Here is a 12,457-nt window from a genome sequence, read left to right on the forward strand (position 1 = left end):
GTGGGCAAAAAGAGCTTAGGAAATGAAAATAAACATATGGGACTAGAAGGCTTCTGATAGTCTCTCTAGCTCAAGATCTGGGAGTAGATCTTGGCAGGAATGACATTTAAAAGTTTGGCAATGCCATACATTATATGTGATGGGCCTAAACTATAAAGCTGATCTGGCGGGGGAGAGAAAGAGGCTCTTGCAAAAGATGTTATAGAGGTAGAATTGAGAAGATTTGACAACTGACTTGACCTGGGGTAAGTGAAAACTAAGAGTTAACTCCATGGTTAAAATTTAGTTCACTAGAAGGTTGGGATTCCCTCAGTAGAGTTAGGGGAGTATAGAAATTGATTGGGTTTTGATGGATAGATAACTAAATCTTTAGTTAATAACTTTGATTATTCAATGTTGAATATTAAGTCAGATATGATACTGAAGAGTGTGTTATTGCTTAGGAATAAGTGATGTGCCTTGCACAAATGTTTGTAGTTAGCTATTTGAAAAGTAATTTTTTTATCACTATTGGATTATGAATTACTACTTGTCAAATATTTAAATGAATTACACAAAGTTCTCCTCTTTATACCATAGCACTGATTATGCTTTCTAAGTATTAATGCAAACTAACCAGTATTAAGGATATTGGTAACCTAATAGATTTGTAGTAAACTGAAAACTTGCTCATTGTTAGAAAGTCAGATTTTATAGTAGCCTTGACAAGGCTTGACAAAGAAAACTTTTGTGGATAATAATTTTTGGAAAGAAGTTTAGAGCTTGGTGATTTTTGGCTTGGTGGGTTTGAGAATAATTGGCTCTGCCCTTTTACTCTTATCAAAGTGAATTCTGCTTTTTTCTCTGAAGAGATTATTCATTGCTGCAATGTACCTGCAGTGCCTGGGTGTACTTATATCCCCTTTCTTGGAGAATTTGCTGATCAAGACATGCTTTTTGGAAGGGGTAAGAAGATCAGTAAAAATCTATTGATTTTCCTTGAAATAATTCACACCTACTTATGAGATACTTACAGAGGCCTTAGTAGTTTTATAGAGGTGGAATATCCTCAAGCCATAGTATATAAGATGATTTGAGGAAAGGATACCAGGGAGCCTAGGAGGTTAATGTGCTCCTTGGGATTCCTGTCTGTGATTTCTGTGTGCAGCAAAATGATCAAGATGAACAGAAATGGAAAACACTTAGAATTTTGGCTATCTAGACTGCTCAGAAAGCCACTGCTCAGAAAGTTGTTGCCTCTGAGGATAGCTTGTATTGAAATGCATTTGCTAGTCCATATTGAAAGTAACTTATATGATGCACGTGAGGTCTTGAGAAATGAATTTATTCTAATTGATTATCTTGTTCAGTCTTAGGAAATGTCACTCCAGGTATCTTCTGGTTGTAAATTGGAGATCCCATGGAATTGTTTTGATGCTCAATGTTTACAAAATGATTTGCTGTGTTTGACATATTAACAGTAATAGTCTTGTAGATTAATTTTTGTGCCCTTACTTAGATCTGTTATTCTTCTTGGATGTCATGCATGTATCTTCTTGCTAAAGAAATTTGGTTTTCTTAAGAAAAAATTTTTTTATGATGTCTGATATGCAATCTGTTAATGTCTTATATACTTTGTGTTTGAAACTAGCTTTTCTTTGTATTCCCGCTTACTAGTAGTAACCCAGCCACCATATTTTCTTTTTGGTTAGAGAAGAAGTGACACTTTTCATCCCTGGCCTCTCAATGTTTCTTCTTTTCTTAGTGGATTAGGACATATTGGCTACAGTCTCAATTTTATGTCATTTCTTGTTTTCCCCACCATTTTCCAAACATCTTATAGGGAACTCTTGTTAAAGAGATTTTAGGAAGAAGAAGAAAATGGGGCAAGTTCACAAATAGGATCCTTTTAGAATACTATATATAACCTACTTTCCCCAAATGCTTTCCAGTTCACAGGACGTTAAATTGAAAAACAGGAATGCCATGTAAGACATTACCAAGAAGATCCTGATGTCACAATTTTTAAGGGTAAAATAGTAAGAACTATCATACAAACTAATGTATGATTTGTGTTTGGAGAGAATTATATGTTTTGGAAAGAAGAATGTTTAGATTTGGATCATTGAAGCAATCAGAAAAATCTTCTTCTCACTTGGTAGCCAGAAGACAGTGGAAAGTAAAATTAAGCTATAATGCTTCGGTAGGTCTGATCTTAACTGGTGTCGTACTCCCTCTCCTTAGTTTACTCCCATCCTGTTTAGTTCTTGTCCATGTTTTCTGCAACTGAACCAGAAGAGATCTATCCAATATGTCAGAATCCTTAGGGTTCTTTAAAAAAAAAAAGAAGAAAAAAAGAGTAGCTTTAATAGCTCTCTTTTCTCAGAGAAATGACAAACTTTTGAGGGCTGAATATGAAATTCTATTTTTGCATTTTGTATTTTTAACAAAAATAGTAGATTTGAAAAAGAAATTGTTAATCATATGCTTGAAATAAGTGGATATCTCTTTTCTAACAAATTGCATTTGACAATGGTATGAAAAGCTTGTATGAAGAGAACTTACCGTGGTAGTTATTAATCCTATCAAATTGAGTTTAGTTGGTTTTTTAAAAATGCTTTAGTTTTTCTATATTGTAGTAATTATGAGCACAATAGTTATTAGTTCTTATGAAGATTTTCTCTTTCATAGGTATTCCTGCGAACCCTGCAAAAGCTGGCAATTATTCATTAAGGGTAGATAATGCTGTTCCACTGGTAACACAGGCCCCAGCAATTCAGCCATTACAGATCCGACCAGGTGTTCTTTCTCAGGTTGGTCAATTTAGCATTTTAAGCTTATTTGCTTTCCTTTTCTTATGAAGATTTGTTAGCCCTGTGATCATGAAAACTTATGGAAACTGGTCTTTATGATGATTAAATACTTCTGTAGATTATTGGATTTTGACACTTGCAGATTACTGTTTTTTTCTTAAAGCTTTAAGTTTGTGTAAAGGATTACTCATTGCTTCATGAATGGTTATTTATTTAGCAGACTTGGTCTAATCGAGCTCAACAGATCCTAGTACCCACCTGGCAGCAAGTAACACCTGTAGGGCCTTCTACTGTAGCACTGACTTCTGAGACTGTGGCAGGCCCACAAAGACTTGGAGACTGGGGGTAAGCTAAAAACAATAGATTTTTGTGAAATTTTCAAATTTGATTTTCCTCCAGAAATTATTTAATATTTCTAAAATTTCTCCCCAGGAAAATGATTTCCCACAGCAATCATTATAACTCAGTGATCCCTCCACCTCTTCTAGCCAATCAGCTAACTCTTTCAGCCCCTCAGCCAATCAGTGTGGGCATTGCACATGTTGTCTGGCCTCAGCCTGCTTCTACAAAGAAAAATAAACTCTGTCAGAACAGGTTGGTATTTAGTATTATGGGGTAGGTGGATTATTCATTTTGGGAATAAATTTTGCATGGGCACAAAGGGCCATTTGTATTGTGTAAGAAATGACCTTGTTTGTTTAAAAACAAACACTAAGCCAGCTCCCTTCTTAATTTCTCAGAGGTATTTTGGTAAAACTAATGGAATGGGAGCCAGGAAGAGAGGAAATAAATACTTTCACTTGGTAAGATTGTTTTTATTGCACTTCTTGATCTATTATTTACTTATGATATTAGTAATTTAGGTTATTCAAATATCATGTCTACAAAAATAGCCTTTTGATTTGGTCATGAATGTACTTTACCATGATATTTGCAGTTAATGGTGTGTGTTTTATATTTGTGTAAAGATATAAGCTCTCTATACAAATGTATGTTATATGCATGATCCTCCATTTTGTTTATTAAGATATCTTGAACTTATTTCCTAAATGAGTCTCTGTAGAGATAATGATTGTTTTTATTTTTTATAGGAGTAATTCTTTGCAGAATACCAATATCCCCAATTCAGCATTTATTTCTCCAAAAATAATAAATGTGAAAGCTGTCGAGCAAGTAAGTTGCACAGAAACACAGGACAATCATAACTTGGAAGAAGAAAGAAACTGTTGCAAAACTTCAGTGAGAGAGGAGCCCGATTCATCAGTCTCAGATAAACAGCGGGAAGCCATCCTCATTGCAGATAGCCCCAGCCCTGCAGTAAGTGTGATCACTATTAGTAGTGACACGGATGAGGAAGATGCAGCACCAAGCCATTCTGTCAGAAAGTGAGTGTCTTAATAGTGTGTTACTGCTAGAGTGCTTTAGGCTATTCCTTAGATAGAATGTGCCCTCAGTATTGGGGGAAAAAAGGTAATCATCTTGTCCCAGCAATATTCCTTGTCTGGCAGGGTCTTTGGGATGGATCCAGAAAAACTATTACTTGTGGGGCACGACTCCCCTTAATCTCCTCAAATTCAGATTTCATTATTTTAGCACTATTGAAAAAGTTCATTATAAAGTTAGTTTGTTCAGACCTGGGATTTTGTTGATGAAGGGAACTCTTAGTGAGGAAACTACTTCTACCCATTCCTGCCACCAGCTTTTATGCAGTTTGTAATTAGGGAATTTCCTGGGGCCCTCTGAGGGGAACTGACTGGGCCAGGGTCACATAGCCATTAGGACTTAAATGCAAATCTTCCTGACTGTCCACTATGGCATAAGGCCTCTCTGCTGTTTTGATAGTGTTAGAAATTCTTCATATGAATCATATGAATGAAACTTGAAAATGGAAAGAGAGTAGAAAGCATTGAATAGGATTAATGCATCAGGTTCTGGGACTTTAAGATATCACCAGGCTTTGGGGTACTTCCTTTCTGTTTCCATAACTGTGTCATGGGAATAAGCAGCCTTTCCTTTTAGAAGCAGCCTGTTTGACCTGTGTTCTCTCTCCTGTTTCAGCTGTAAAGGTAGTCTAGATTGTGAAGCTTGTCAGAGCACTTTGAATATTGATCGCATGTGTTCACTAAGCAGCCCTGATAGCACCTTAAGCACCAGTTCCTCTGACCAGTCCAGCCCTTCTCCTGGCAAGAGACCGAACAGGTAAAGAAGACTCCCATCGAAGGGCCATACCTGGGTCATGGCTTCATAAAAATGAAATTGGGTAGCAATTCTGAGACTTGGGAAGTGTGAGCCCTAGTGGTAGGCCACAGATGGACAAGGGTTCTAAGGCAAGCTGGCTTTCTGTTACTGTACTGACAACTTCTCTCAAATAAACTGGATCAGACAGCTTTCTTAAAAGTCTACTTAGTGGTGGAAATTTACTAAACTGGTTTATAAGAGTGAGAAATAAAGTGCTATTAAATGCCAGATAATTTTTGACAGTATAGGCTGTGTTGGTGAATGCATGGCACATGTGCCTCAGTGTGCTGGAGGGACCTGCTCTGTTCCCTCTCCACAGTGTCTAAGGACATTTTTCACATGCCCTGCCCCTCTGCCAAGCAGCCCAGTGCAAGCACTTTCTCCTTCCCCTGTCTGGGTGATGCCAGGGGCTCAGGGTGCAATTTGAGCATGTAATCTCTAAAAGTTAACCAACACTGGTATAGAGAAACAAACCACATGAGCACATTCGATTTCATGTGCCAGTTTGGTTTGCCTTAAGAATGAAACACAGGGGGCAGCTGGGTAGCTCAGTGGAGTGAGAGTCAAGGCCTAGAGACAGGAGGTCCTAGGTTCAAACCCGGCCTCAGCCACTTCCCAGCTGTGTGACCCTGGGCAAGTCACTTGACCCCCATTGCCCACTCTTCCACCTATGAGACAATACACTGAAATTAAGGGTTTAAAAAAAAAAAGAATGAAACACACACCAAACTATTAGTGATAAATTGAAAAAGAAAAAAGTGCTTTCTTTATAAGATAAGGTTACTAACTAAACCATTGCCTCCTGACAGAGGCTTTGAATTGCTATATTTCCTAGCAGTGATAATTGATTGGCATTGTTCTAGGAATATCCTTTTGCTTGTTCCTCTTGATCAGAGGCATGTTTTTAATGCTTCATTCATTCAACAAATATTTACAGCATACTATAGCCTCTCCATACCAACATGACTAGCTTATTATGATAACTCTTAACTCTGTTCATAAACTTAAATAAAATAAATTGACTTCAGCTTGAAAAAAACAAGTGAGTTTTTCAGTAGCAGCTAAAATTTAAGTTCAAATTTCCACTTTGTTTTATGTGTTTGTCTTACTTTTCCTCAATATTCAGTTAGCAGATAGACTTAAATGCCTGTTCCTTTAAATGCAAGGCGAACTATGTTAGTTGTCTTAACAGTCACAAAAATGTATATAAAGTGTTTCTCACTTTAAATTAGATTATAATCTATATAGGGAGACAAGGAATAAACACATAGAGTTATATGTACTGTCATGTCTGATGTTGGTATATAAAATAAGTACTCTTTAGGAGTTCAGAAGAGGGAGAAACCATCCTGGCCAGAAGTGTATATGTAACAGTGTATCTGTGTATGTGATTATTTAGATTATAGCTGATCTAAACAAATTCCATTCTAATTTTTACCCATTAGTTATCCATTTCCCTATGTTTTCGTGAAGGATATGTTCTACCATGAAATCTTCAGGATATTATTGAAAGGCACAGAATTGAAGATGGTACTCTTTTTTAAATGAGAAAAATGTGGAAAACTAGATATTCAATTAATGCAACTGTTTGATAAGGATTTATTATAGAAATTATGTAAAGAAATTGATTATAGGATGAAAATCTATATCAAATTCTCAGTAACATGTTTGTGATTCAGTGTTCTAATTGGTGTCTAGATATCATAAAAGCTATATTTATTACTAATGTTAGGGAAAATGTTTTTCATAAAAATGTCTTTTGTTTTAGTATGTCAGATGATGAACAAGAGAGTGGCTGTGATACAGTGGATGGTTCCCCAACTTCAGATTCTTCAGGACATGACAGTCCATTTGTAGAAAGCAGCTTTGTAGAAGACTCCTCTCAAAATACAGAGTCAATAGCAACTGTTGACACAGAAACCAAACCAGCTGTCTGTACTGTGGTGGTACCTCCAGTGAGACTAGAAAATAGACTCGATTCAGATGAACAGATGGCAAATACAGGTAAATTAGACTCTTCTCTATCATTGTGCTTTTTAAAAGGACAAATAGTTTTCTTTGTAGGAAAGTGTCTTGTTACTGATATATATTTCTTTTCACTAGTTTCCTATGCCATTGTAAGTTTTGGAAAGTTATAATCATAAACTCCTTTTTCTTTCTTAGTTTTAAGATTTTGGGTAACTGTATAAACTATTAAGAAATCTAAAGGCCATTCAGATTTTTCTTAGAGAAGGAAGTATACCAATTCTGCAATATTTTCTTTATTGGCAGATTCCATATGTCAGCCATTAGGAAAAGGTCGATCTGCCCCTGGAAGATTAAACCAGTCTTCTGCTATGAGTAACCGTCAGCAAAAACTGACAACTGCATCCCAGCAGCAACATTTGAATTTCAGTCAGGTGTGTTTATTCATGAACTCTCCTGTTGTTACTGACATTGGAATTCATCAGCTGTGTCTTACTGTGTTAAAAGGCCCTAAAAATGGATAGTGCGCTGATAGATTTTTTCTTTTCTAACTCATGTATGATAGGCACAATAATTAATTAGAAGATTAGATTAAGTAGTTCTGAAATACTTCTATAGGAAGTTCTGGTCTTTAGCTTGTCATTCTGTTCTCTCATTTTTTGTTTCACTTTGATCTCAAAATTCTGATTTGCTTGCTATAGGTTGCATTATTGGTAGTTAGGCCATTAATTACATGTTTAATTTGTCCTAGTGTTTAAGCATTTAAAGTATGTGTATGTATATAAAAAATCTTGATGTATATATGTGTATATACACATATATACATCAAGATTTTTTTTTCTTCTGTGGTATGATGGAACGACTACTGGATTTGAAGTATGTGCACCTATATAGAAATCTTAGTTTTTGTTACTACCTGTGTGCCTTTGGTCACAATCAACAGGCAGTCCAAATACAGATATTAAACATGCATTATATGTTAAGAATTTTGCTGGGCAGTAGGAATATAAATAAAAAGAATGAAACAGTCCCTATTCTCTTGATGTTCTTAGGGAAGACAAGATGTATATATAAAATAATATAAGCCAGTACAAAACGAATAAATAGAAGCATGTACAACATAGTTAAAGACAAGGTAATTTGGGAGGGAGAGGACTAGCAATTAGGAGGATCAGGAAAGGCTTAATGCAGAAAATGGCATCTGAGCTGACCAGGAGGAAAAGAGGATCTCTTGGAGGCTCCTGGAAGGAGGAAGTATGCTCCAGGTATGGAAGGCCTGAAGAAAAGACCTGGAATGACATGTGTGAAATACAGAAAAAAGACCATTCTAGCTACATCACAGAGTCATGGGAGAGGGAGTCTTGAGAAAGAGAAGTTGGGGCCAAGTTGAGTAGGGCTTTAGATACATAATAGAAGAGTTTATGGCCTCAAGACATTAGGTATCCAGTAGTGTTGGTGGATGGGGGAAGTGATAATAGGGAAAATTACTTTGGAGGCTATATGGAGGATAGACCAGAGAGGGAAAAGACTTGAAGAAGGATACTAATTAGAAGACCATTGTAATCATTTAGGAAAGAAGAATGAGGGCCTAAAGTAAAGTTGTGGTTGTATGAGTGGAGGGACAGGAGTTGGATGTGAGACATACGACTAAATGGATATAGGAGGTGAATAGGAGTGAGGAGAGCAGGATAATTAACTAGCTTCATGGACCTGAGGGTCCAGGACAGAAACTTGGGAAATGCCAGTAGTTACAGTTAATGAGTCAGCCAAGATGGAAGAAGGGAACCAAGAGAGTAGATTGTACCTAAAAACCCTGATGGGGAGTATCCAGGAGGAAGTTCAAAAGAATTAAGACTAAGAAAAGACCAGTAAGGATCATTAGTCAGTTTGGAGAGACCCATTTTAGTTGAGTGATGAAGTTAGAAGCTAGATTACAAAGTTTTGAGGAGTGAAGAAAAGGAGAAGGAAATGGAAATGGAGTCAGAAGTTTGACTGGGAAAAGGAGGTGAGGATTAGCATGAAGGTTAATCAGTTTTTTTATGGATGGGGAAGGTTTGAGCATATTTGTAATGTAGAAAGCAGTTGTAAATAAGAAGCTGTAAAGATTTGAAGAAATGGAGAATGAAGGATAATGTAGTCTTCTGGAGAAGACAGGAGGGGATGAGATCCAGTATACATATGAGGGTTTGGCTTTGGCAAGAAAAAGGACCACCTCTTTGCCACAAACTGGGGAATAAAAGAAGAGAATAGGAGATGATTTCAAGGAATTTTGAGATTGAAGAAATAAATGGGAGAAGAATGAGTTCAAGTTGAATGGCCTCTTTTTTTTTTTTTTTTTTGGATAAAATAAGATGCAACACTGTCAGCTGTGAGGGGTGATACTAAATAGATTTCAGATAACTTTTTTTGGGAAGTAAAATATGGAGTCAGGGAGGAAGAGAAGGACTTTCCTGTTGCAGTGAGGATCCAGTTGAGATTGGATAACATGAATTTATAATGCACCCTAATCATTATAGTTGCGCCACTTCCAGGCCCCAGAGTCCTCAGTTTCCTCATCTGTTTAATGAGGGGATGTGAACTAGATCATCTCCCAAGTTTCCCTTTGAGCTCTAAATCCTATGTCTCTGCTTAATAAGTGATTAATATATGAACACTAAAATTCTTCTGCCAGGTTTGAATGTTTTTCTTTCTTGTAGACCTGGGAATGAACTGTGTGTCTTGTATCCAAGGACTTGCCTAATTAACTTTGGAGATAATTAGCTCATAGGGTTAACCCCCTGGGAATGATTTTTTTTTTTGGCCCCCTTCCACTGACAAGTACTGTCTTATTCAGTGAACTCATGTCTCCATTTTGCCATGTTTCTACAATTAATTATACTCTTATGTATAACATTCAGTTATTTTTTTCTACATGGACAGGTTCAACACTTTGGATCTGGGCTTCAAGAGTGGAATGGGAACTATGGACATCGGAGACAGCAAGCTTATGTCCCAGCTACTGTTAGCAGCCATCCCTTCGCCTTGTCCCAAGGGAGTCCAAATCATACGGCGGTGCGTGCCCCTCTGGCCGGGACTACACCCCGCGCAGGGCAGCCTGCTCTTCTTCCTTACCCGCCGGCCGCACCCCTTGCTACTGCTGCACCAGTTACCCACCTCTTAGCCTCTCCATGTACCTCAAGACCCATATTACAGCATCCAGCCTACAGTATTTCTCATCCCAATGGCATAGTTCATCAAGTCCCAGTGGGAATCAATCCCCGTCTGCTCCCTTCCCCAACCATTCATCAGACTCAATACAAACCAATCTTCCCACCACATTCTTACATTGCAGCATCACCTACTTACACTGGATTTCCACTGAGTCCAACAAAACTTAGCCAATATCCATATATGTGAGAACTCAAATACAGTATATTAAGGAAGTTTGGTGATGCAAATGTTTGATTAAAACGAAAACATGGTATTTAATAAATATTAGCCATGGCACAAGAAAATTATTTTTTGAATCATGTAGACTTTGGTGCAATTTAAACAACTTTGAGCTTTAAAAAAACTCACTTTTAATGTGTTTTGCACATTTGGTATAACTTGTCTTTGGTCATGTTCTCTTCTATAGTTACTCTAGACAGGTGACTCTTGGGAGCCGAAATCCAGTTTTGCTCCTGTTATTTTTTATAAAATTGCCTTCTAATTAGTGCAAGACATGCCTACATTTGGGAAGCCATTCAGTGTACAGCTTTAGAGCAACAGATGCACACGTGTCAGATGTACAGTGGACAAGTAAACTGTCTGTGTTCTTATCTATATCTTGGTATTTAAATGTCGGGTCACTTAGCGAAAAAGGCGAGCTATTGTTCTCACATTTGCATGTGTCTTGCATGGGCAAAATGTTGCCTAGACATTGCTCTTAAATGTCGTCCTAATAATCTCAGCTGCATTGTAAACCGTTCCCACACATAGTGCCTTAAATATTCAAGGTTGTTAATGTTACTCCATATATAGAAATGTTGAGGACTGCAGCACTTACGATTCAGATCTGCTGATTTTTTTGGATAGAGTGATGTTCATTTTTGGTTTTGTGTGGTGTAGCTTTTGGTAGTGGGTGTTTTTCCCTTATAAAAAAGGCAGCATGTTTTGCTATAGCCAAATTATGCTGTCTTAATTATTTTTTGTGTGATCTAGCTTCAAGAAAAGCAAGCAGTTTAGTAATGCTTAAGAAAAGTTGATTGAGTATCTTATGGGTAGTTGCTAAGTAAATTGTCACAACTCAGCATTTTGTACTGTTTAGTGGCACTTCAATACAGTGTAAGGAGTTTATTTTGGAAGTGTTCATGTCTAAGTGGATTTCCTAAAATGTTTAGAGGTGCAGGAGGCATGACTTGGACTAGATAATGAAAGGAAATACAAAATGCTCATTGATTCATGATGTGGTTTCATCTTAGCTTGAGCAAACCATGCAGTATTTAATAAATAGTAGCAGAATATTTACTATTGAAGCTTGAAAAGATGTGAGTCCTTTGTGTGCAATCTTTCATTTATGCATGTGAGAGCTTTTAACCGTTTTATACAATGGTGTTTGTTTTAGCCTGTTGGTGGTGTGTGCTAATTTAATACATTCCGTCAGGGACAAGAAATTTTACGTGCTTTTTTTCCCCACAAAGTGTGTCTTGGGTTTCTTTTTCTTCTTTTTTTTTTTTTTTTTGTGGGTGTGTGTATGTGTGTGTGATTCTGTTTAAATGAAGTTGCTTTTGCAGCACCAAAGACTTAATCATCCATTTCCTATAAAAAGGTAGCTACTTTTTGCATAGACCTCAAGTATATCATAGTTTAGGAATGGGATTTAGGGAAAGATATTAAAATGAGGCTGTGTTTTAGCTTATGGGCAAGTAATAAATCGTATCATTTATCTTGAATGTATCATAGATAAGCTGCTATATAAGGATTGCCACTTCAGATAGCTGTGAAATTAGATGATCAACTAGTTCTTATTTAGCTTTCTAATTTCTGTATAAGTCTGATTGAATGAAATAGAAGTGGGATTTTGATTTATATTTTGCTTTCTTGTTTGGAGTGTCATTGTAACTACTGTATTGTAAATGATGGAAGATGATTGCCTATGTTATTTTGGGGTGTGTTACTTGCATCAGTATTTTATCAACATTAACTTTTGAGCTCATCGCTGCATATAAATGGGATATATCAATGTAACTTAATTATTTTTATGTTTTCATACTGGCATTGCGTTAGACACTTGAGAAGCTGTATCTTGCAGGCTTGACTTAACTTTCTTTTTAAGAGACAAAATCTGGAATACAGTCTTTAGAGCATTTACTGGAATAAACAGTGCAAACAAAGCATTTGAGTTTAAACTCCCCAAATGTTTTGAAATTAGAGCATTTCTTTAAATGAATGAATTTCATACCACTAGTACAGCTGTCTTACCGAATTGTCAGTAAGCTAAT

At 36.7% G+C, this 12,457-nt stretch overlaps 1 protein-coding gene across 1 annotated transcript in view; it reads left to right on the plus strand.

The window, feature by feature from the left end:
- Window positions 1-10,402, plus strand: part of HIPK3 (homeodomain interacting protein kinase 3) — a 93,039-nt gene extending 82,637 nt beyond the window's left edge. The window contains exons 9-17 of the mRNA XM_044681436.1: window positions 2,671-2,792; window positions 3,013-3,137; window positions 3,225-3,386; window positions 3,533-3,595; window positions 3,884-4,177; window positions 4,851-4,991; window positions 6,799-7,034; window positions 7,302-7,429; window positions 9,915-10,402. Coding sequence (XP_044537371.1) covers window positions 2,671-2,792; window positions 3,013-3,137; window positions 3,225-3,386; window positions 3,533-3,595; window positions 3,884-4,177; window positions 4,851-4,991; window positions 6,799-7,034; window positions 7,302-7,429; window positions 9,915-10,391 — 1,748 coding nt within the window. The 3' untranslated portion in view covers window positions 10,392-10,402. The remainder of the gene's footprint in view (window positions 1-2,670; window positions 2,793-3,012; window positions 3,138-3,224; window positions 3,387-3,532; window positions 3,596-3,883; window positions 4,178-4,850; window positions 4,992-6,798; window positions 7,035-7,301; window positions 7,430-9,914) is intronic.
- The last annotated feature ends 2,055 nt before the right edge of the window (window positions 10,403-12,457 follow it).

Source organism: Gracilinanus agilis, chromosome 6, assembly GCF_016433145.1.
Source record: "Gracilinanus agilis isolate LMUSP501 chromosome 6, AgileGrace, whole genome shotgun sequence".
Taxonomy (NCBI): Eukaryota; Metazoa; Chordata; class Mammalia; order Didelphimorphia; family Didelphidae; genus Gracilinanus; species Gracilinanus agilis.